This window comes from Pseudophryne corroboree, chromosome 6 (genome assembly GCF_028390025.1).
Source record: "Pseudophryne corroboree isolate aPseCor3 chromosome 6, aPseCor3.hap2, whole genome shotgun sequence".
Lineage (NCBI taxonomy): Eukaryota > Metazoa > Chordata > Amphibia > Anura > Myobatrachidae > Pseudophryne > Pseudophryne corroboree.
Genome location: NC_086449.1, coordinates 791289468 through 791313531, shown reverse-complemented (window position 1 = coordinate 791313531; position 24064 = coordinate 791289468). Strand labels below are relative to the sequence as shown.

At 39.8% G+C, this 24064-nt stretch overlaps 1 protein-coding gene across 14 annotated transcripts in view; it reads right to left on the bottom strand.

Moving 5' to 3' along the window:
* The window catches only part of LOC134933540 (protocadherin gamma-B1-like), a 543090-nt gene that overhangs the window by 296278 nt on the left and 222748 nt on the right, over positions 1-24064 (bottom strand). Inside the window, exon 1 of one of the 14 annotated variants that reach the window (XM_063928838.1) lies at positions 16379-18946. The exons of the other annotated variants lie outside the window; for them this stretch is intronic. Within the exon in view, the coding sequence (XP_063784908.1) occupies positions 16379-18796 (2418 nt within the window). The 5' untranslated portion in view covers positions 18797-18946. Of the gene's footprint in view, positions 1-16378; positions 18947-24064 lie in introns of those variants that run through there. 14 annotated transcript variants of the gene reach the window in all.

Genomic DNA, 24064 nt, shown 5'->3' with positions numbered 1-24064 from the left:
ACCTTGTGATGCTGCTTGCAGTGAGCATTTATTTGCAGAGTAGTTGACAGGAATTGACCATTTGGGGAAGACAACAAATAGCTGCAGCAAAAATGCAGACATGTCTCGGCCAGTTTATGGGCATGTTACTGCCTTCAGCTGTGATCATATTCATTGAAAAATATGGCACCAGCGTCGCTACTGCCATGGCAAGTCTGTGTGACCATCGACTCACTCAGGCAATCGATATTCCTCATTCCTGTGTCAATGCTGTGTATGTGTATGCAGCGGTTGAGGACTTTGAGATGGCTCCGGTAGGTGTCTGTAATCTTTTCTGGGCGGCAGTTTCACTAGCGATGGTCAGCAAGCCTGAAAAATCGCAGCTGCATAGGCTTTTGCAACCTAATCAGAATCAGGCCCTTAAAGTACAATCAAACTTTTCAAGTTTTAAAGCTCTGCTGATCCCAACTGAGCTGCAGAAAACCATAAACAAATTAAGAAATGAAAACATTAAAAAGTTATATAATGAGGACTAATAGTTAAATATACTGCTCCTTTGATTAGATACAGTTTTTTTTTAAAAAAATGGACGGTATGTTTAACATGAAAATGTGCAATATCTACAGTATCTTCATGACAGTCATTATTTACCTGGCAGCTCTGTGATCACAATTATGTATATCCATTACTGCCAGAAACATTCTGGTTTGAGAATATGAGATCTCAGTACTGAATGTAGCTAGGAGACCACCGGAAGGTGATTCTATCCCCCCCCCTCCCGACCAGGAGTACTAGATTTATCACAATACAGGGAGTGCTAGTTTCAAAATACTGCAACACCTACACATATCTACAGAAAGCAATAGAAAATAAGAAACAAACTCTGGACTATTTGTGGTTTGATGCTCTTTGTGATACAATATTTTTTTGCACTTGGTCAACATATACAGTAAGTTGGTTTTACTCGCCAATTCCAAATATAATCAACACATTTTAATGGAAGAAAAATCACTTTGAAAAGACTTTACATTTGCAATATCAGTCAGCAATGAAGTATCTATGGATATTGTATAACATAACAAGTCATTTTGAGTTAACACAACAGTATACTGCATACATATGAAAGTTTCTTATAAAGTGATATACTACAGCAAAGCACAAGCTATTCTACATAAAGTACAGAGAGACAGTCAGAAGTTTCTCTTCCATTTATCAATTCAATCACTTTTCTTGGGTGGAAGGCAGAGCCCAGCTTTCAACCATCAGTATATTATTTTATTGACAATACAATGCCAACATTAAGCTGTCTAAACTCTGATAGGAATAAATGTTAGTAATGATAACAACCTATTTTCGTAGATATTAGTTTTGGGACTTTAAATAAAACAATAAAACACCATGAAAAGTATTGCAACTTCATCTACTGGGCAGATGTATACCTCAGTTCATCACGTTGTATGATACTTAAATTTCTTTGAGATACATACATTTTGAACAAACCAAGTAAAACTTTGCAGAACATGACACATTCTTGCATATGGTCCATGACTAGGATCAGCAAGGCTGCGTAGGGGCATGGATGGTACCCAGTGGCACTTGTGCCTAGCCCAGCTTCCTGCTCCAAGTGCATTCAGGATACCTTGAAGAAATGCCCCACTGCCAACAGTGGCATCATTAGATTGTGCCTGGCAGCCAGTTACCTGCCCTCAGCGTAGTCTTTTGTGATCATGACATCACATGCACTGGGTGGAGGGGTCTGCTCAGTATATAGAAGTGCACTGTGATAGCACTGCATTTCAGACTCCATTGCAGTTAATGTATTAAAAGGGGTCTTAGGCCCATAAAAAACTTTAACAGTAATGTCCCTGACATAAAATATTATACAAGTAAACTAACAAGTTATGTAATTTACATGTTATCAAACAAGTCTATTTGGCATTAAATGAAAACTTATATCAGTAAGATAAGACCTCCGACATAAAATAATTATGGAATTAGTTACTTTGTATATTGTATTTGAAATCTCATATACAGTAACATTCTCTTTATTATAAAAACTCACCTGATCACTGATTGGAAGATTTAAACTTTCATTTGCAAGTCCTGAATCATCAGCATCAATGAGATTATCCACAGGGACATTTTGATTTGGTTTCCTATAAGTAAAGTCACTTTCACTGGAATCCAAAGCCACACACACATTGTATGAGTAGGGAAATGGTAAAGTTCCATCACTATACATGGAGAGCATCCTGGGATCAACTGGAGGATACAGATTTGTACTTAGAGAAGTAAAGGTTGGTAAAGGCTTTGATTGTTTGCATTTTGATATAATGACCAACAAAACAGTTATAATAAATAGCAAGGAAATGAGAGCAAGTGCGATCACTAAGTACAGCTGTAGATTGGATTGGGGATCTTCATCTTTGAGCTGATTACTGAGTTTAGGAACCACCTGTTGGAAATTATCTGCAACAATGAGACTTAAGGTGACTGTAGCTGAGAGAGAGGGGTCTCCATTGTCCTTCACCATCACCACAACCTTGTGATGCAATATATCCTTCTCATGAAAGACACGTGATGTCCTGATCTCACCTGTGTGCTGACTGATGGCAAAGTGAGATGGTTCTGACACTTGTATGAAGTGATACGAGAGCCAAGCATTATGTCCAGAGTCTGCATCCACTGCAACCACCTTAGTTATTAATGATCCTTGTTCAGAGCCAAAAGGGACCATCTCAAACACAGCTGGACCATCACTGTCTGCTGAAGGGTATAAGATCTTTGGTGCATTATCATTCCGATCCACTATATGGATAATAAGTGTTGCATTATTGCTTAGAGATGGGGATCCATTGTCTCTAGCAGTTACTTGTATTAGAAACTCCTTGTGCTGCTCATAATCAAATGATCTCTGAGCATAGAGAACCCCAGTCTCTATATTGATGGACAGATATGAGGACACTGGGAGATCTTCTGTATTGGTACTAGAGAGTGAATAAATAATTTTAGCATTGTCCCCAGTATCAGGATCTGATGCTAGTACATTGTATACTGAGGCTCCTGGTAAGTTGTTCTCTGGCACATAAGCAACATAAGTAGATTTCATAAATATTGGTGGATTGTCATTAACATCTGATATCTCTAATCTCATGGTTCTTCTGCTGGAAAGTGAGGGAATTCCTCTGTCAGTAGCTAATATGGTGATGTTAAAAGAAGATATTTTTTCTCTGTCCAGAGCATTTCTTGAAACTATCCTGTAGTAACTGTCAGATGAAAGTAAATCAAATGGGATATCTTCTATAATGTTACAGTCAACTTCTCCATTTTCTCCTGAATCTTTATCCTGAACTTTAATCAGAGCTATCATTGTACCTGGCTCACAATCCTCAGGAACTGTACTAGAAAATGAATTGATAAATATCTCTGGAACATTGTCATTCTCATCTATTACGTCGATCAATAACTTGGTATGGGCAACAAGACCACCTCCATCCTTTGCTTGTATAGAGAGTTCATATTTTTTTGTTACTTCAAAATCCAAATTTCTATTAGTTTTAATTTCTCCATTTGTAGGGTGAATAGTAAATATCCCTGTATGATGGAGATCTCCTGAGGTTTTGCTGAAAGAATATGTGATCTCTGCATTTATCCCTTCATCTCTGTCAGTTGCATTTAGTACAACTACCGTTGAGTTAATTGGAATATTTTCTTTTAGGGTGACCTTATACATGTCCTGAGTAAATGTAGGCGCATTATCATTAGCATCAGTAACAATGACCTTTACCAAAGCAGTCCCAGACTTCACTGGGTTTCCTCCATCCAAAGCTGTTAAAATCAGTTCATGGACATTTTGTGTCTCTCGGTCTAAAGATTTCTCTAACACAAGCTCTGGAAATTTACTCCCATCTGCTCTGATCTTTGTATTAAGTGTAAAATACTGATTATCACTGAGCCTGTATGTCTGTACTGAAAAATACCAATATCAGGATCTTCTGCATTTTGTAATACAAATCTGGCTCCTGGTGATGTAAATTCAATAACTTCTAAAATAATTTTGTTATGAAAAAAATGTGGATAATTATCATTTACATCCTGAATTTCAACTGTGACCTTAAAAATTTTAAAGGGATTTTCAACCACAGCATCAAAGGTTAGGAAGCAGGTAGCTTCTGTCTCACACAGTGTCTCTCTGTCTATCCTGTCCTTAATGTACAGATTTCCATTCTCTATATTTACATTAAAATATTTATCTGATACAATTCTCAGTTTTCTAGATGAGAGCTGTTTAATATCTAATCCAAGGTCTTCTGCAATATTTGCTATAACAGAGTCTTTTCTCATCTCTTCTATAATAGAATAATGAATCTGACCAGAGACTGAATGACACAGCCATGATAATAAGAAGGGAAATATTACTTGCCATCTGATTCCTTTGTATGTCTGTGTAGTAGGAGGTTCCATCTTTTGCATCTGAAATCTTCCTCAAAATTTCCTTGTAAAATGTTAGTACAGTATCTATAATACAGGAGACAGGACATACAGAAAAGCTTTTTCTTGCTTTGCTTAGCCCATTTGTTCAGGAAAATATGTTAAAAATATCCTGTATTCTGTGTAGGGAGAATCCAGAAAATGGCTGTGTGTCTTCCTGCAGATCTGCAGTGTGTGTGAGTGATGAAAATACCAGTGGATCTCCAGCTCTGTATTCTTCTGCTTATTGGTCAAACAGCGGCGCTCTGAGGTGAAAATGTGGAACTGCAATGCTATGAAATTATTTTTCTAGGTATTTACTTTAGAATTATTCCAATATTTACTGAATATAATTTCCATTCAAAGTATTGTACATTCACACGTTTTGTATTTTATGTATTTTCATGCTAAACAAATATCAGCGAGTTCTTCCACATCACATTCCAGACCATTCATACAAAATAAAACTATTATTAAGTACAATAAATAACAACTTTATTGAAGTGGATATCAAGTATTTACAATTGCAGTTAATAGTTATTATTGTATTTTCAGTCCAGATTAGAAGTGTAACGCACCAGAAGTGTCTCATACGCTCTGAAGGGAATTTATTTAAGTAGTGCAGTGCTTTCCCCTCTATTTCTGTTCACTGTTGTGTTCTTTTTAAGGACTGTGGAGGAAGTTTATGAAAGCTTGGGGAAAACCCCCCAACCAATTAGCTCCCAACTGTCATTTTGCAGGCTGTGTTTTATCAATGTTGGGAGCTGATTGGTTGGTACTTTATCTTTCTCCACTTTATCCCTCTCCAAGCTGTGATAAATCTCCCCATCCATACTATATGGAGTTTTAATCGTGTGGGTTTCTTTCAAAATGAACCAATAAAAGACAAATGCTGTGACAGAGGCTGTGACCAGGGCCATAATTAGGAGTGTGTGACTGGTGCTGATGCACAGAGTGCAGGACTCTCTTGGTGGTGACATCACTGCCCCACAGCCCTTACTATGTGTGCAAAGGCACCCTGCAGCAAAGATCTATGTTGCATTGCCATCAAAGCTTTCTTTAGATGATTCGTACAGGCACCCTGTAGCTTGTAAAGCCGGTCAGAGCATCCCCATGATGCTGTGCAGCACTGCACTTACCACTGTTGGAGGCACCATCCCCACTGTGTAACATAACAACATTATATGCACACATCAGGACATTGAGTGCTCTGGGGTGGGCTGGCACAGGGTGCATTTGAGCCCTATTATGGAGTTGGCTGTGACCCTGTCCAATCATGAGCAGCACTCAATAATTCTATGAGTCTCATGTAATAGGGTGTGAATCATGTGAAGAGACACAATTTCTGTGATTTTGGCTGCAGATTTAAAGCGGCAAATATGAAAGACAAAACCAGGTTAATCTTGATTTCAAATTATTGCTGCTTTAAAATGCAACTGAGATTACAGAATTCACACAGTTTAACACAATTTTCACCCTGTTACATACGTACACCTCTGTATCTTGCTCTGCCGATTTGACCCAGTAGATCTGGGGCGGTACTGTAGTATTGTACGTCCATATTGTTGCTAATGCTATATTATCCAATAACTAACACTTTTGCAAGTGTAAAAAGTTGCAAGTGGTAAGACAGAGGCTCTATTACTAGTGGCATATGGTATCTGAATAATGAGAATTACCTCTGTGAGCCCGAGAGTGCTTTATGGCAAGCTAGCTTGTTCCATGTTACCAAATAGTCACCCTCCCAATCAGCATAGTGGTCTTTTCTGAGTAGTTGGGAGCATGGAACAAATCTCTATTTTTTGTAATAAATTGTAACAAAGGAATAAGGCAGGATCGCACATATGGTGTAATGGTAAAGGTTCAATATCTAATATGGCCCTGTGTAGAGTTTGTATATTTTTCATGTGCCTGTATGGTTTTTCTTTGGGTACGCCAGTTTCCTACCACACTACAAAAATATACCGGTAGGTTAATTTGCTCCAAACAAAAATTATCCCTAGTGTGTATGTGCACATGCAGGGGTGCCGAAATGTGGGACGCAGTACTGCTTATCTGGGCCCAGGCTGGGTGGAGTGCCTCTGCAGGGATGCTCACCCCCAGTACTTGAGCCCATCTAAGCTCTTAATGGCTCTGTGGACATGGGTTAGGAAATATAGATTGTAAGATCCACTGGGGCAGGGACTGATGGGTGCACTATATAAATAACTGTTAATAAACAATAAACATGATATATAATTATGAACTATATTCTTATATAAGTAACAATAGATAACCCCAGTTTTACTACCTACGTATTGTCTGAGGAGTATTCCAATTGGACACATAGTTTGAAGGTTTGAAAATATTGATGTAGCTGGTAGTTATGTCAAAAAGATATTCAGTATTACTATTAACATTCGCTTTGTTACTCTCAACTATGATGCCATAGCCGAACATAGTTTGGAGGGGACTTAGAGCCTGTTTCCAATTTGTATGCAATGCTGATGTTCATGCAACTGAGCGATTATCAGTAGACTTCGATTGTGCTGTGAATGCACTGCACACGTGCTAAAGAAACTTGTGATGCTGCTTGCAGTGAGCATTTATTCGCAGAGTCATTTACAGGAAGTGACCATTTGCGGGAGACAATAAATAGCTCCGGCAAAAATGCTGGCATGTCTCGGCCAGTTTATGGGCATGTTACTGCCTTCAGCTGTGATTATGTGCATAGAGAAATATGGCACCAGTGTCGCTAATGCCGTGGCCAGTCTGTGTGACCATAGACTCACTCAGGAAGTCGATGTTCCTCATTCCTGTGTCAATGCCGTGTAAGTGTATGCAGCGGTTGAGGACTTTGAGATGGTTCCTGTAGGTGTCTGTAATCTCTTCTGGGCAACAGTTTCACTAGAGATGGTCAGCAAGCCTGGAAAATCGCAGCTGCATAGGCTTTTGCAACCTAATAAGAATCAAGCCCTTAAAGTTCAATCAAACTTTTCAATTTTCAAAGCTCTGCAGATCCCAAATGAGCTACAGAAAACCATAAACAAATTAAAAAATGAAAATATTAAAAAGTTATATAATGAGGAAGAACAGTTAAAATATACTGCTCCTTTGATTAGATACAGTTATTTAAAAATGGACAGTATGTTTAACATTTAAATGTGCAATATCTACAGTATCTTCATGACAGTCATTATTTGCCTGGCAGCTCTGTATATCCATTACTGCCAGAAACATTCTGCTTTGAGAATATGAGATCTCAGAACTGAATGTAGTTAGGAGACCACTGGAAGGTGATTCTCTGTCACTGACCAGGAGAACTAGATCATCACAATACAGGGAGTGCTAGTTTCAAAATACTGCAGCTCCTACACAGATTCACAGAAAACTATAGAAAATGAAAAAAAAAAAAAAAAACAACAACTCTGCACTATTTATGGTATGATGCTCTTTGTGATATAACATTTTGATTACAGTTTTTCAACATATACAGTAAGTTGGTTTTACTCACCAATTTCAAATATAATCAACACATTTTAACAGAGGAAAATTCACTTTGAAGAGACTTTTACATTTGCAATATCAGTCAGCAATGAAGTATCTATGGATATTGCATAACAAGTCATATTGAGTTAACACTATACTGAATATTAAAGTTTCTTATACAGTGATATACTACAGCAAAGCACAAGTTGTGCTACATAAAGTACAGAGAGACAGTCAGTAGTTTTTCTTTCATTTATCAAGTCAATCACTTTTCTTGGGTGGAAGGCAGAACCCAGCTTTCAACCATAAGTACATTTATTTTGTTGACAATAGAATGCCAAAATTAAGATGTTTAAACTCTAATGTGAAGTAATGTTAGTAAAAATCTATTTCTGTAGATGTTGGTTTTGGGACTTTAAATGAATAAATAAAACACAATCAAATGTTTTACAACTTCATCAACTGGTCAGATTGAGTGTAAGATGTACAGTAGTTATATAAACAGGGAGAACACTTCAGTCCTTCAAGTTGTACAATACTTAAATTGTTTTGAAATACATATGACCAAACCAAGTAAAACTGCAGAACATTACAAAGTCTTACATATGTTCCATTACTATATATCAGCAGTGCCATACTGCAGGTAAAGTGACTGGTACAGAAACCAAGGCACAAGGCTGAGTAGTAGCATGGATGCTGCCCAGCAGTACCTGTGTCCAGCCCAGGTTCCTGCTCCAAATGCATGCAGGGTACCAGGAAAAACCTATAGACTGCAACTCCCACCAACCATCTATTATGATTGGCTGACATGTGAACACGTGATCGGGGATGGAACCTTAATACTATTGACCGGGGCCCGGGACCAATGAAGTCCGGGAACTATTATGTCTAATGTAAGTTCCCTTTTGCCCACATAAAGCGATTTAAAAAAATCAACAATATAACACACAGAGGAAAATCTGATTGGCCTAATACGATCATGTGGTGCAATGTTTACATCACATGACTGGAGTTTTAGGAGATAGTAATAAAAATATTATTATAAAAATGCTGAAATTCTTTATTAAAGCTTCTCACATAAAGATATTTAGAATCAATATCCATATAGGTCTGCATCCATATTAATATATATGTGTTTTTTTATATTATTGAATTTAATTGAATGTAATAATGCAACCAGGTGCTAATGAATAGCCATATTTGGATAGGTATATAAAGGCCTACCTGGGCATATCTAAGCCAGTTTGAAAAAGCTGCCAGTTTGGAGCAGTAAAATGCATTGGTACATGTACCTATACCCACCTATTGGACTGCAAATACACCCTGAAAAGCTGAACCAGCTTCTGGATCCAGTAGAGGAAATAACAGTTTACTGTGGAACACATCAGCCATGTCACCTTGCTTGGCATACTCCACTGGTTTGCACCCTGTCATCTGGGGACCCTGTACCCAATTTGACAAAGGTTTATTTCTATGGGAAAATTCCTCTAGTGGTGCTTTGTTGCCATCAAAATCATACTGGTCTCATTTGGAATACATATCCACTGTTTAACATTCCTCTGATACTGGAGGCATAAATAGGAACAGGCATTTATCAGGACATATAATAAACTATCCATTTAGTGGGACATTACCATTGATGAGGTAACTGCTCATACTAATGATATATGACTATTTGTTGCAAAATGTTATGCACACCAGTGCCTGCAGGAATGTACTGGTGTTTGAACTGTTATGCAAAACAAATGGACTCACAGACAGACTGGGGAATATGACATAACGTACACAGAAGGTGATAGGGTAACAAAATACACACAAAGTGAACAGAGAAGCCCAGAGGCTAAGGAACTGGGTGTCTCCCTTGTATTAGTAATGCTCAGATGAGAAAAGCAAGATGTTGTGTTTTAATACGTAGAGAACCCGAAATGCTGTTGCTAAGGGCAACAGCAAAACCCTAAAGGGTTACCAACGGGTGTGGCAGTAAACTCCTTGGTCAGAGATGGAATGATAGACACAAGGAGAGTCTCCACAATCCTAATTCTCACTTGCAGTGCACAGGTTCAGCTTACTGCCACTAAACTGACCCCTGACACCTAGCACAGTGAGACAGGATTATACAGGCAAGTCTTAGAATACAGCCGCAAACTTGCTAAGTTCACAGAGTAGTAACAGAACCCCAGCAAGCTAAACGACTGACTCCAGTCTTACTGCTAGGTCTGGATTGGCAGAGTGTAATACCAAATCCCCAGGCCTATTTGCAGTAAGCAACAAACAAATACAAAGCTACACAGTACTGGCTAACTTTCAGGAACTGACTAACCAACAAAGATTCAGCAGCATCTGCTTACCCTAAGAAGAGGCCTTATAAAGCAGGTGCTGTCCACGCCCCACTCAGACCTCACAGACTGTGAGCACAAAAACCAGCACCGGATCCCCTACCGTGCACAGAGCCTGTAACCACTGCACAGCAAAAGACCCGAACCAGAGTATCAGCTGCGCTCAGGTTACTCTGCTAGCACTTGTCTCCCGGTTGCCATGACGACGTGGCAGCACAGGGCAGGAGACCCTAACAGTACCCCCCCTCTGACGAGGGGTCAAAGAACCCCTACCACCGGGTTTATCGGGGAACTGCGAGAAGAAAGAGCGTATCAGTCTGGGGGCATGAAGATCACAACTGCACACCCACGACCGCTCCTCCGGGCCATACCCCTTCCAGTGCACCAAAAATGACAGCCGACCCCGAACCACCTTGGAGTCAAGAATCCTTTCAACAACAAACTCCCTCTGGCCACGTATCAGAAGAGGGGAAGGTCTTCCACTGGAAGAAGGATTACTAATCGCCCGTTTTAAAAGGGAACAATTAAATGTTTTATTGATACCCAAAGAACGGGGCAGATCTAACTGAAATGCCACCGGATTGATAACCCTGGTGATCTTATAAGGGCCGATGAACCGGGGGCCTAACTTATGAGATGGCTGTCTCAACTTCAAATTCTTGGTAGACAACCAGACGAAGTCTCCTAATTTGAAGCTGCAGGGTCTTTTCCGCTTATCAAAAACCCTTTTGGTCACTAATGACACAGACACAAGGGCTTTCTTCACTTTCCGCCAAATACCTCTAAGGACCGAAACCACAGAGGAACCACCAGGCGTGGAGTCCAGGGGGTCAAAAGAATTGGCCTTAGGATGATGCCCATACACACAAAGGAAGGGAGAGATCCCTGTAGCAGAGTGAGCCGCGTTGTTATAGGCAAACTCCGCCATGGACAGATGAGCAACCCAGTCAGTCTGACACTTGGAGACATAACACCTGAGGAACTGCTCCAAGGACTGGTTCACCCTTTCAGTCTGCCCATTAGACTGCGGATGGTAGCCTGACGACAAGCTGACAGAAATCTGGAGATCGGAACAAAATGCCCTCCAGAATTTGGCCACAAACTGGGATCCGCGGTCAGAGACCACATCAAGTGGCAACCCGTGGAGACGCACAACATGCAGCATAAATAATTCAGACAGGCGTCTGGCCGATGGCAGCCCAACCAGTGGAACGAAGTGCGCCATCTTCGAAAACCTGTCAACGACAACCCAGATGGCTGTCATCCCCGAGGATTTGGGCAAGTCCACCACAAAATCCATTGAAATGTGGGTCCATGGCTTAGATGGGATAGAGAGTGGATGTAATGGGCCAACAGGAACCCCTCTAGTAGTCTAATTTCGGGCACAGATGTCACATGCCCGAACCCACTGATCCACATCCTTAGCCACCGAGGGCCACCACACCGCCCTAGATAGCAACTCCCGAGTTCTGGCAATACCCGGGTGACCTGCCGACTTCTTGGCATGGAATTCCAGGAACACTCGCTGTCTTAACCTAGGAGGCACAAACAAAAGACCTACCAGAAGGTCTGGAGGAGCCTGCTCCTGTGCTCTAAGGACTAATGATAAGAGGTCCTGGGTAATGCCCACTTTAATACATGATGGGGAAACAATGGGCAACGGCTCCTCGGTGGTCTCCTGGATTGGAGCAAAACTCCGCGAGAGCGCATCAGCCTTGATGTTTTTTGACACAGGGCGATATGTTATCAAAATATTAAAGCGAGCAAAAAACAAAGCCCATCGTGCCTGCCTGGCATTGAGACGCTTCGCTGACTCTAAATATGCCAGATTCTTATGGTCAGTGAGAATTGAGACCACAAACTTAGCCCCCTCAAGCCAGTGTCTCCACTCCTCGAGTGCATCCTTAATAGCCAACAATTCCCGGTTACCCACGTCATAATTCATCTCGGCAGGCGAAAATTTACGGGAAAAGTAAGCACAGGGATGAAGGCGATTATCAGACACTCCCATCTGAGAAAGCACTGCCCCAATACCCATCTCAGAGGCATCCACCTCCACCACAAAAGGACGCTCTGGATCTGGGTGTCGCAGCACCTTTGCCGAAACAAATGCCCTTTTGAGACGGGCAAAAGCCGCTTTAGCCTCACAAGACCAGTGAGCAACATCCGCCCCTTTCTTAGTGAGTGCCACCAAGGGCGCCACTATAGACGAAAATCCAGCGATAAATCGTCTATAAAAATTTGCAAAGCCCAGGAAACGCTGAAGCGCCTTCAAACTAGTGGGCTGCACCCAATCCAGGACTGCCTGTACCTTGGAACCCTCCATTTGGAAACCTTCTGGGGAGATAATATATCCTAGAAATGCGATTTGCTGAACTTCAAATTCGCACTTCTCCAGCTTCGCCCCAAGCCGGTGGTCTCTGAGTTTCTGGAGGACTAAGCGTACATGCTTCCGATGTTCCTCCAGGGAATGGGAGAAGATTAGGATGTCATCTAAGTATACAACTAAGAATCTATCCAAATATTCCCTGAGCACATCATTCATGAAATCCTGGAAGACTGCCGGGGCATTACAGAGCCCAAAAGGCATCACCAAATATTCATAATGCCCTGAGTGGGTATTAAAGGCAGTCTTCCATTCATCCCCCTCTCTTATTCGGATTAGATTGTACGCACCGCGTAGGTCAATCTTAGAAAAAATGGTGGCAGTACGAAGCTGGTCAAACAAGACGGAAATGAGAGGCAGTGGGTATGAGTTTTTAATCGTGATACGGTTCAATTCCCTGAAGTCGATGCAGGGTCGCAACGAACCGTCCTTTTTACCCACGAAGAAGAACCCCGACCCAACTGGAGACTGTGAAGGTCTGATAAATCCCTTAGCCAAGTTCTCCTGAATGTACTCTGCCATAGCCTGAGTCTCAGGACGTGACAGGGAGTACAACCTGCTCTTGGGAAGCTTAGCATTTGGCAACAAATCAATGGCACAGTCATAGGGGCGATGGGGAGGTAGTACCTCTGCAACTTTTTTGGAGAACACGTCCGCAAAATCTGCATAACACCCTGGCAATCCTGGCAAACTTAGCTGCGAGAGCCTGACTGGAAGGCTCAAGCAACTCCTGAAACAATCAGTACCCCAACTAAGAATCTCCCCAGAGACCCAGTCAAATTGAGGATTGTGGGCCCTTAACCAGGGTAACCCCAACACCAATGGGGCAAAAGTACAGACAGTCACATAAAAGGACAATTTTTCAGAGTGTGTGGCTCCAATAAACAAAGAAATCTGGCTAGTGCAAGAGGTAATTTTACCTTGGGATAATGGTTCCCCGTTTAACCCACAAATCTCAATTTCCGATGCCAAGGGTCCTAAGGGAACAGAGTGTTTCAGGGCGAATTGGCGGTCCATAAAAACCCCGTCGGCCCCACTGTCCACAAAGGCCTCAGTCTTGACAGTTTGACCGAGGATCTTCAAGGTCACCGGAATGATAAAAGTCTTCTTGGGAAATTCTGACTTCTGGCCTGACAGGATATTTCCCATCACCCTCAGGCCCTGAAGTTTTCCGGCTTTTCTGGGCATGATACTACCACATGACCTTTATTCCCACAGTACAAACACAACCCCTGCTGTCTCCTCCGCATCTTCTCACGCGAGGAGAGGCGGGTAGCCCCAATCTGCATAGGCTCCTCGGAAAATTCCTCAGAGTCTGAGGTTCCCTTGGGAAGGAAGGAAATCTCAGTCTCCCTTTCAAGCCTACGCTCTCTCAGCCGTCTATCCACCCGGATGGATAACTGCATGAGCTGATCCAAGCTATCAGGCAAGGGATATTGTACCAGTTGGTCCTTTATCTGGTTAGAAAGACCTCTTCGGTACTGGTGTCTCAGGGCTGGGTCATTCCACTGGGTATCATGGGCCAACCTCCGAAACTCCGTACAGTAAACCTCAACTGGCCTTCGCCCTTGCTTAAGGATCGAAATCTGAGCCTCGGCTGAGGCCGTCTTGTCAGGGTCATCATACAACATGCCCAGTGCCGTAAAAAAAACATCAACACTTTTAAGCGACGGACAGTCAGGCTGCAACCCATATGCCCAGACCTGTGGGTCTCCTTGTAGCAAGGAAATCACTATGCCCACCCGCTGAATCTCCGACCCAGAAGACTGAGGCCTAAGCCGGAAGTATAGCTTGCAGCTCTCCTTGAAACAAAAGAACTGCGAGCGAACTCCAGAAAAACGATCCGGGAGATTTACTTTCGGCTCCTTAACCCCTGCAGGTGCTGCTGCTGCGGGAGCTCCGCCAGCAGCCTGGGAGGTGTGCATTTTAATGGACAAATCATTAAATTGTCGAGTCAGGACCTGCACCTGATCGACCACCTGTTGCAACGTATTTTGAGGGGTATGCTCCATATTCCCACAAAATTTCGACAGGAGTATTAGGCTGCTGAATATGTTATGCACACCAGTGCCTGCAGGAATGTACTGGTGTTTGAACTGTTATGCAAAACAAATGGACTCACAGACAGACTGGGGAATATGACATAACGTACACAGAAGGTGATAGGGTAACAAAATACACACAAAGTGAACAGAGAAGCCCAGAGGCTAAGGAACTGGGTGTCTCCCTTGTATTAGTAATGCTCAGATGAGAAAAGCAAGATGTTGTGTTTTAATACGTAGAGAACCCGAAATGCTGTTGCTAAGGGCAACAGCAAAACCCTAAAGGGTTACCAACGGGTGTGGCAGTAAACTCCTTGGTCAGAGATGGAATGATAGACACAAGGAGAGTCTCCACAATCCTAATTCTCACTTGCAGTGCACAGGTTCAGCTTACTGCCACTAAACTGACCCCTGACACCTAGCACAGTGAGACAGGATTATACAGGCAAGTCTTAGAATACAGCCGCAAACTTGCTAAGTTCACAGAGTAGTAACAGAACCCCAGCAAGCTAAACGACTGACTCCAGTCTTACTGCTAGGTCTGGATTGGCAGAGTGTAATACCAAATCCCCAGGCCTATTTGCAGTAAGCAACAAACAAATACAAAGCTACACAGTACTGGCTAACTTTCAGGAACTGACTAACCAACAAAGATTCAGCAGCATCTGCTTACCCTAAGAAGAGGCCTTATAAAGCAGGTGCTGTCCACGCCCCACTCAGACCTCACAGACTGTGAGCACAAAAACCAGCACCGGATCCCCTACCGTGCACAGAGCCTGTAACCACTGCACAGCAAAAGACCCGAACCGGAGTATCAGCTGCGCTCAGGTTACTCTGCTAGCACTTGTCTCCCGGTTGCCATGACGACGTGGCAGCACAGGGCAGGAGACCCTAACACAAAAGCAACTTTCAATTGTTTTTACTTATTGAGAATTCTATATATTAAATGTAAATTATATTTTTTTGTGTGAAAGATCATTTTCGTATTCATTCTGCAAAGAGTGCTGCTATCATTATATTAATGATTACCTGAATAAATGCCCCACTGCCAACAGTGGTATTGGGTGCATCATTAGATTGTGTCTGGCAGACAGCTTAATCTTTTGTGACATTGTGACATCACATGCATTGGGGGGAGGGGTCCACTCAGGATGCAGAAGTGCACTGTGATAGCACTGCATATCAGATTCCAATTCAATCAATGTATTAAAAGGAGTCTTAGGCTTGTAATAAACTTAATACTATTATCCCTGACATAAAATATTATACATGGTGATTCAAAAGTCGCAGTACACCCTTTTGTTTCACAAACTGTCCAGGAAACCTCCAGTAAGGAATGGGTGAGGTGGACTACAGTATCTTTTAGGATATGTACCGAACATGGGTGCCATATTAAAATCAGCCATCTTGAATCTAAGTCAGATTTCCAATTTTCTGCACAGTTTTTGAAACAAAAAGGGTATACTGCAACTTTTGAGTCACCCTGTACAAGTGAACCAACAAGTTACTGCATGTAATTTGAATGTTATCATACAATTCAGACCATTTGGTACATTTAAGGAAGACTCATATCAGTAAGATAAAAAGAGACACATTTCATTAAATGAAGACCTGGCACAAAATAATGTACATATATAATTACCTTGTATATTGTATGTGAAATCTTATATAACATTCTATGTGTTATAAAAACTCACCTGATCATTGATTGGTAGATTTAAACTTTCGTTTGCAGGCCCAGAATCATCAGCATCAATGAGATTATCTACAGGGACATTTTCATTTGGTTTCCTATAAGTAAAGTCACTTTCGCTAGAATCCAAAGCCACGCACACATTGTATGAGTAGGGAAATGGTAAAGTTCCATCACTATACATGGAGAGCACCCTGGGATCAACTGGAGGATACAGGTTTGTACTTAGAGAAGAAAAAGTTGGTGAAGGTTTTGACTGTTTGCATTTTGATATAATGACCAACATAACAGTTATAATAAATAACAAGGAAATGAGAGCAAGTGTGATCACTAAGTACAGCTGTAGATTGGATTGGGGTTCTTCATCTTTAGGATGAATACTGAGTTTAGGAACCACTTGCTGGAAATTATCTGCAACAATGAGACTTATGGTGACTGTAGCTGAGAGAGAGGGGTCTCCATTGTCCTTCACCATCACCACAACCTTGTAATTCAATATATCCTTCTCATGAAAGACATGTGATGTCCTGATCTCACCAGTGTGCTGACTGATGGTAAAGTGAGATGGTTCTGACACTTGTATGAAGTGATAGGAGAGCCAAGCATTATGCCCAGAGTCTGCATCCACTGCAACCACCTTAGTTATTAATGATCCTTGTTCAGAGGCAAAAGGGACCATCTCAAACACAGCTGGGGCACCACTGTCTGCTGATGGGTACAAGATCTTTGGGGCATTATCATTCTGATCCACTATGCGAATAATTAGTGTTGCATTGCTACTCAGAGATGGGGATCCATTGTCTCTAGCAGTTACCTGTATTAGAAACTCCTTGTGCTGCTCATAATCAAAAGATCTCTGAGCATAGAGAACCCCAGTCTCTATATTCATGGAGAGATAAGAGGACACTGGGAGATCTTCTGTATTAGTGCTGAATAGTGAATAAATAATTTTAGCATTGTCTCCAATATCTGGATCTGATGCTTGTACACTGTATATTGAGGCTCCTGGTAAGTTGTTCTCTGGCACATAAGCAACATAAGTAGATTTATAAAATATTGGTGGATTGTCATTAATATCTGATATATCTAATTGGATGGTTCTTCTGGTGGAAAGTGTGGGAGATCCTCTGTCAGTAGCTACAATTGTGATGTTATAAGAAGACGCTTTCTCTCTGTCAAGAGCAGTTTTTGAAACTATCCTGTAATAACTGTCAGATGAAAGTAAATCAAAAGGCATTTCTTCTATAATGTTACAGTCAACTTCTCCATTTTCTCCCAAATCTTTATCATGAACTTCAATCAGAGCTATCATTGTACCTGGTTCACAATCCTCAGGAACAGGACTGGAGAATGAGGTGATAGATATCTCTGGAACATTGTCATTCTCATCTGTTACTTCTAACAATACCTTGGAATGAGCAACAAGACCACCTCCATCCTTTGCTTGTACAGAGAGTTCATATTTTTTTGTTACTTCAAAATCCAAATCCAAATTTGTTTTAATTTCCCCATTTATAGGGTGAATAGTAAATATCCCTGTATGATGGAGATCTCCTGAGGTTTTGCTGAAAGAATATGTGATCTCTGCATTTATCCCTTCATCTCTGTCAGTTGCATTTAATACAATAACTGTAGAGTTTATTTTAATGTTTTCTTTAATGGTGACTTTATACATGTCCTGAGTAAATGTAGGAGCATTATCATTACCATCAGTAACAATGACCTTTACCAAAGCAGTCCCAGACTTCACTGGGTTTCCTCCATCCAAGGCTATTAAAATTAATTCATGAACATTTTGTGTCTCTCGATCTAAATGCTTCTCTAGCACAAGCTCTGGAAACTTACTCCCATCTGCTCTGCTCTTTGTAATGAGTGTAAAATGCTGATTATCACTGAGCCTGTAGGTCTGTACTGAATTAATACCAATATCTGGATCTTCTGCATTTTGTAATACAAATCTAGTTCCTGGTAATGTAAATTCAATAACTTCCAAAATTATGGTGTTATGAAAAAAATGTGGATAATTATCATTAATATCCTGAATTTCAACTATGATCTTAAAAATGGTAAAGGGATTTTCAACCACAGCATCAAAGGTTAGGGAGCAGGTAGCTTCTGTCTCACACAGTGTCTCTCTGTCTATCCTGTCCTTAATGTACAGATTCCCATTATCTACATTTACAGAAAAATATTTCTCTGATACACGAGATACAATTCTCAGCTTCCTAGATGAGAGCTGTTTAATATCTAATCCAAGGTCTTCTGCAATGTTTGCTATAACAGAGTCTTTTCTCATCTCTTCTACAATAGAATAATGAATCTGACCAGAGACTGAATGACACAGCCATGATAATAAGAAGGGAAATATTACTTGCCATCTGATTCCTTTGTATGTCTGTGTGTGAGCTTCCATCTTTTGCATCTGAAATATTCCACAAAAACACCCCTTGAAAGGCTGGTAAATGTAATCCAGTAAATAAGAAATATCAAAGAGTGTTTCTTGTTTTCCTGATCCAGTTGTTCAGCAGAATTTGTTAAAAAATATCCTGTATTATGTGTTAGGAGAATCCAGAAAATGACTGTGTGTCTTCCTGCAGATCTGCAGTGTGTGTGAGTGATGAAAATACCAGTGGATCTCCAGCTTTGTATTCTTCTCCTTATTGGTCAAACAGCGGCGCTCTGAGGTGAAACTTAGGAACTGCAATGCTATGAAAATTATTTTAAAAGAATTTACAGAATTATCCAAATATTTACTGAATTGTTTATTTTTTCTGTTTTATTTATTTCAATGCTAAAGACATATTATTGAATTTAGCTTTATAGGTCACAGAATTACTGTAGCATTCCCCAAATCTTTATTTTCTATTTTAAACTTTGTAAGCATATTGTATTTCTACAGGGGTTTGTTAAGTTTTATGCTAAGCATATAACATTAAGTAAATCACTATAGATCACAGACATTTTTATCATTTTATTGACATAATATTGATGATCATGCAAAATAAGTTTGTATGATCTTAATAAAATGTACATAATACACTGCAAACTATATATAGCAAGATTCTAATTGCATTACATAGCCAGTGTGTTATTCAGTGTACAATAGCAGCAGATAAAACATGAGAACTGTCTCATATCCTATATATCTGGCAATTATCCTAATGGTAGAGGATTTTCCCCCAATTTGTGCTTGCTGTAGTTTTTAATATTACACATGCCTGTACTGTAGATGGAATATTAAAGGGATTGGTTATTTTCCATACACTTTACACTTGGTTTAGTGATCCTGTGATAATAGATACACAGGCTGATTTACAGTTACAGCAGAATTTGCTCCCATTGCAGTAGCCTATGGATGATTATATGCTAATATAGCTATATGTCCATCTATGGGCATATTAGTGTGATTTTCAGTGTCCCAGCCACACCAACCACTATTTTTTGCAGCCATGCTTCAGTTGCCATCATTAGTATCTGGGCTTGCCCCTGACTTATGCTTGTGTAAGAGATCAACCTGAAACAGGCATCCCAACTGAATATGAACACTTAACTGAACACAGAAGCAATAATGTATGCCCATGACACTCCTGTGATACTTCCACACCATGCATCTTGTTACTCTCTACCCAGTTACTCCCCAGAAATGCTTAGTCCATGTTAGTCTCCATACTGTACACACAAGTTGTGACACGGATGCACCTACATGCTACTTTGGATGCATCATGCAGCGCATGCGTTCACAATGTTTTCCAATTCAGATCCATGCATAGTTGGTTTTAAATAGGTAGATATGTCTGTTATAGCAAAGGCATCCAACTTAGTATCACTCCTACATAATTTTACTTCCAAAAATCTGCTAGAATCAATTTTTTATTAAAGGGCCTATTTATCATTAGTGGATCAGTGGGTTTGCTCTGTATGACTGCATATTGCAGCAATACTGAAGTCTGTTTTTGAGCATTCACCAATCCAGCACATGTAAGCCCGGTATTCTCTCCCCTACCATCAGCGTCACCTTCCTGGCAGAGATTCCAAGAAACATGCCCTGCACAAGTAGCAATCATGAATTCACATTGAGATTTGACCTGAAGGGGATCATTTGAATACTCTCTGGTCACCCATTGATAGGTACAGGCAATGCCATCTCAAGATAGATTTTAATTTTAGTAACTTCACAGTCCCCATAGAGAACTATGGGAACTCTGGTATCATGAGATAATAAATGGACCAGGGGAGAAATCAGTGGTTTCCTTCTTGTTAAATGAAGAGATGCAATGTTTGTACATGAGTCTCCTCTACCCTACCATGTATTTCTTAGAAGAGATGATTGCCTTATTGTAGGGGACAATTTTGGTGATATCTAAATCTGGGGTAACAGTCACTAAAAGAAAGTGGATAACAGCTTTAATACTAGAACATGATATAATTACATTACTACTGCATGTTACAATAATTATAAAAATGTAATGAAGGCATAAAGGCCTGTATGTAGTTGCAGGAACTACATAGATTTAAAGCATCAACAGTTTCAAAAGAAAAATCAGATTGTTTTTGCTTTATTAACTAGTTTTTGCTTTAATTCTACAGGCTAAGTCACCAGAATCATGCCAGTATCTGAAACTCTCAGGGCATTACATATTGGCAAAGGTCGACCAAAACTAGTATCATACGATGTTTTGGTTAATGAGAATTCCAGCTGGTATAAAGTATAAAGCATCATAGAGAGCTAATAAAATACAAACCAACTTCACATTGATGATCATCATCATTTACTTGTCAGTTTTGGCATTAAACCATTATACTTGGTCACTATTACTAGAATTATATGCTCAGAATGTGAGTTCTCAGAACTGAATGCAGCTTGGAGACTACCTTGATGTAACTCCACCTATGAGCCGGAGAGCCAGCTCATTATATTGCATGGTGCTGTATTTTCTAAACATCACAGCTCCTAAACTAAGCTACAGAAAACTACACAACATAGTAGAGTAAAAATACTGAAATATTTATATTATGATGGTCCTAGCGTATGTTCCCAATTTTTTTTTTCATATTCAGTCATCTTAAAATTCGGTTTGCTTGATCAGATGAAATAATATATAAAAAACACAGATACTACTTTCTTTTCCTAATTTTTATAACTATCACAATTGCAATTGCATTAGAAGTTTTCATATAGTAATTTACTGTATGTAATTGATTGCTAAGCTTTGGCAAATGTCAGTGAGCTGATGAGTAAAAAAAAGTGGTACAGGAAGAATTGGAACCAAAAAATATATTGTGAGACCACTGATTTTACAGGTGTCATCAATTCTCACTGATTTTAAGGATTCAAATCTTTGCACAATATATATTTCAATCTACAAAATAAGTTATTTTGGAAAATACTGTGCAGCCTCTGTCGCGGGCCCCCTCCTCTCCAGCAGCAGTTGACTCTGGCACAATGCCAGAGTCTACTGTGCATACGCAGGTCTCCAGGAACATGGTGCCATGCCTTGTTCTCAGGGACATATACAGTGCACATGCGCAAATCACTAGGAAATGGCCCCGGCAGCCATTTTTCTAGTGATTTCTGTCCGCAGTGCAGGGACACTGTCACGGGACTCTGGAGGGGTAACTATATTATATGGGTGCAGTGTGGGCCACCCGTGTGCACTGCACATACTGCACCCATTATAGAAACGCCTATGTGCACCATGGTTCAGCTACTGGTCTACAAAATAAAATTGTATATTCAGTCACCAGTGACTTTGGACATTGACCAATAATAACTATTAAGTTAACTCTATATACAGATGTTTCTTTTATATATAGAACATAAACTTCAGTAGATCCAAAACTTACACAGGTTGCTACCAATAATATATAGAGATATTTAGATAATCAGAACTTGATAATTCACTACCCAATGTAAAAAAAAAAATTCTGAGGAAATAAGAGCTGATTTTAAAATTCACTATCTTTGTTTCATTGGAAATTGAACACCAAAAATAAAAATTGTGCAGTTTGGGAGGCAAGTAAGCCTTTGCTACAGAAAACTATTCAGCACAAAAAAATTAAAACACTGAAATATTTATATTTTGCATGTTACAAAAATGTTTAATATTTGATCAACTTAAAAATTAAACTTGTTGAAACTCTATAAAAAAAAACCCAGATCCATCATTTGCCTCATTGGAAAATTATTACAAAATTAAAATTAGAAGATTTAATATAGTAATTTACTGTATGTAATTGATTGCTGAGATTTGGCAAATGTCAGTGAGATGATGAGTATAAAACAGGGATGACATTAAGAATTGGAACCAGACAAAATTAATTGTAAAACTACTGATTTTACATGTGTCATCAATTATCATTGATTTTAAGCATTCAGAACTATACACAATATGTATTTTTCAATTTACAAAATAAGTTATTTTAAGAAAATACTGGTAAACTCTGCATTGATTCTGAGGCAGGTGCATGGTGGTTCAGCTCCTGGTCTACAAATATAAAATTATAACTATCCAAATATACTTAGTATATTTTACAGAAAGCAAAGTTAAGTTGTATATATTCACACAATTGTATATCCAGTCAGCAACTATGAACTTTGCAAAATAATTTCTATTGAATTAACACTATACACAGAAGTTTTTTTTATATATAATGAATAAACTTAAGCAGAGCCAAAGCTCACACAGTGTGCTACCAATAAAATATACAAATAATAACAAACTAATAATTCATCATTCAATTCATTTATTTCATTCATTTTGAGGAAATCAGAACTGATTTAAAAATCAGTATCAGTTTGAATGGAAATAGAGCATCAATACTTAAAAGTTGTGCAGTTTGAAAACTGCTTCAATCAGGTACAAGTGGGAACCAAGTTGCCCTTTGCTGAGAATTTCTCAAACATGGTTCACTGAGACATACGTTCTAATGAAGGCAATATACTACATTACCATTTATCAATATAACAACAATTATATTGCATAGCATTATACTGATTACATTACATTATGTCATCATTCACATGAGTCCCTGCCACATTGGAAGTGTAAATTCCCTACCATGAACACATGCGCTTACACTAGGGTCTATTTTATTCCATTAGCTAACTGACCTACCTGGATGTTTTTGGTGTGTGTAAGGGAAGCGGAGCACCCAGAGGAAACTCACACAAGCACAGGGAAAATATGCAAACACCACGCAGATAGGTGGGAATCGAGCACATAAAACCATTACAGTAGGACAGTCATGCTAACCACTGTGCCAGCACATTACTAGTCATGCTAACTACTATGCCACCATGCTAATATTATCAAATATCAAAAGAGAATTCCAGCTCCAGTAGGCACCATATAGGTTGGAATCCATCCAATGGGACCTCAACCAATATCTTACTATATTACTTGTCATGCTAACCACTGTGTCACCATGTTAATATTATCAAATATTAAAAAAGTATTCCAGTTAGGCACCATATAGATTGGGATCCATCCAATGGGACCTCAAGCAGTACCTTAAATATGATAGCCACAGAACCCTTAAATACACTGCTACTATCAGCATTTCAGCTAATTATTTAGTCTTATGTAGTATCTGGAAAATATCTGTAATGTGATTTATTTTTATGTTTAAGGGGGGTGCACATGGAGCGATGTTCACTTAATTTTGAAGCAATCTGACTAGATTGCTTAGA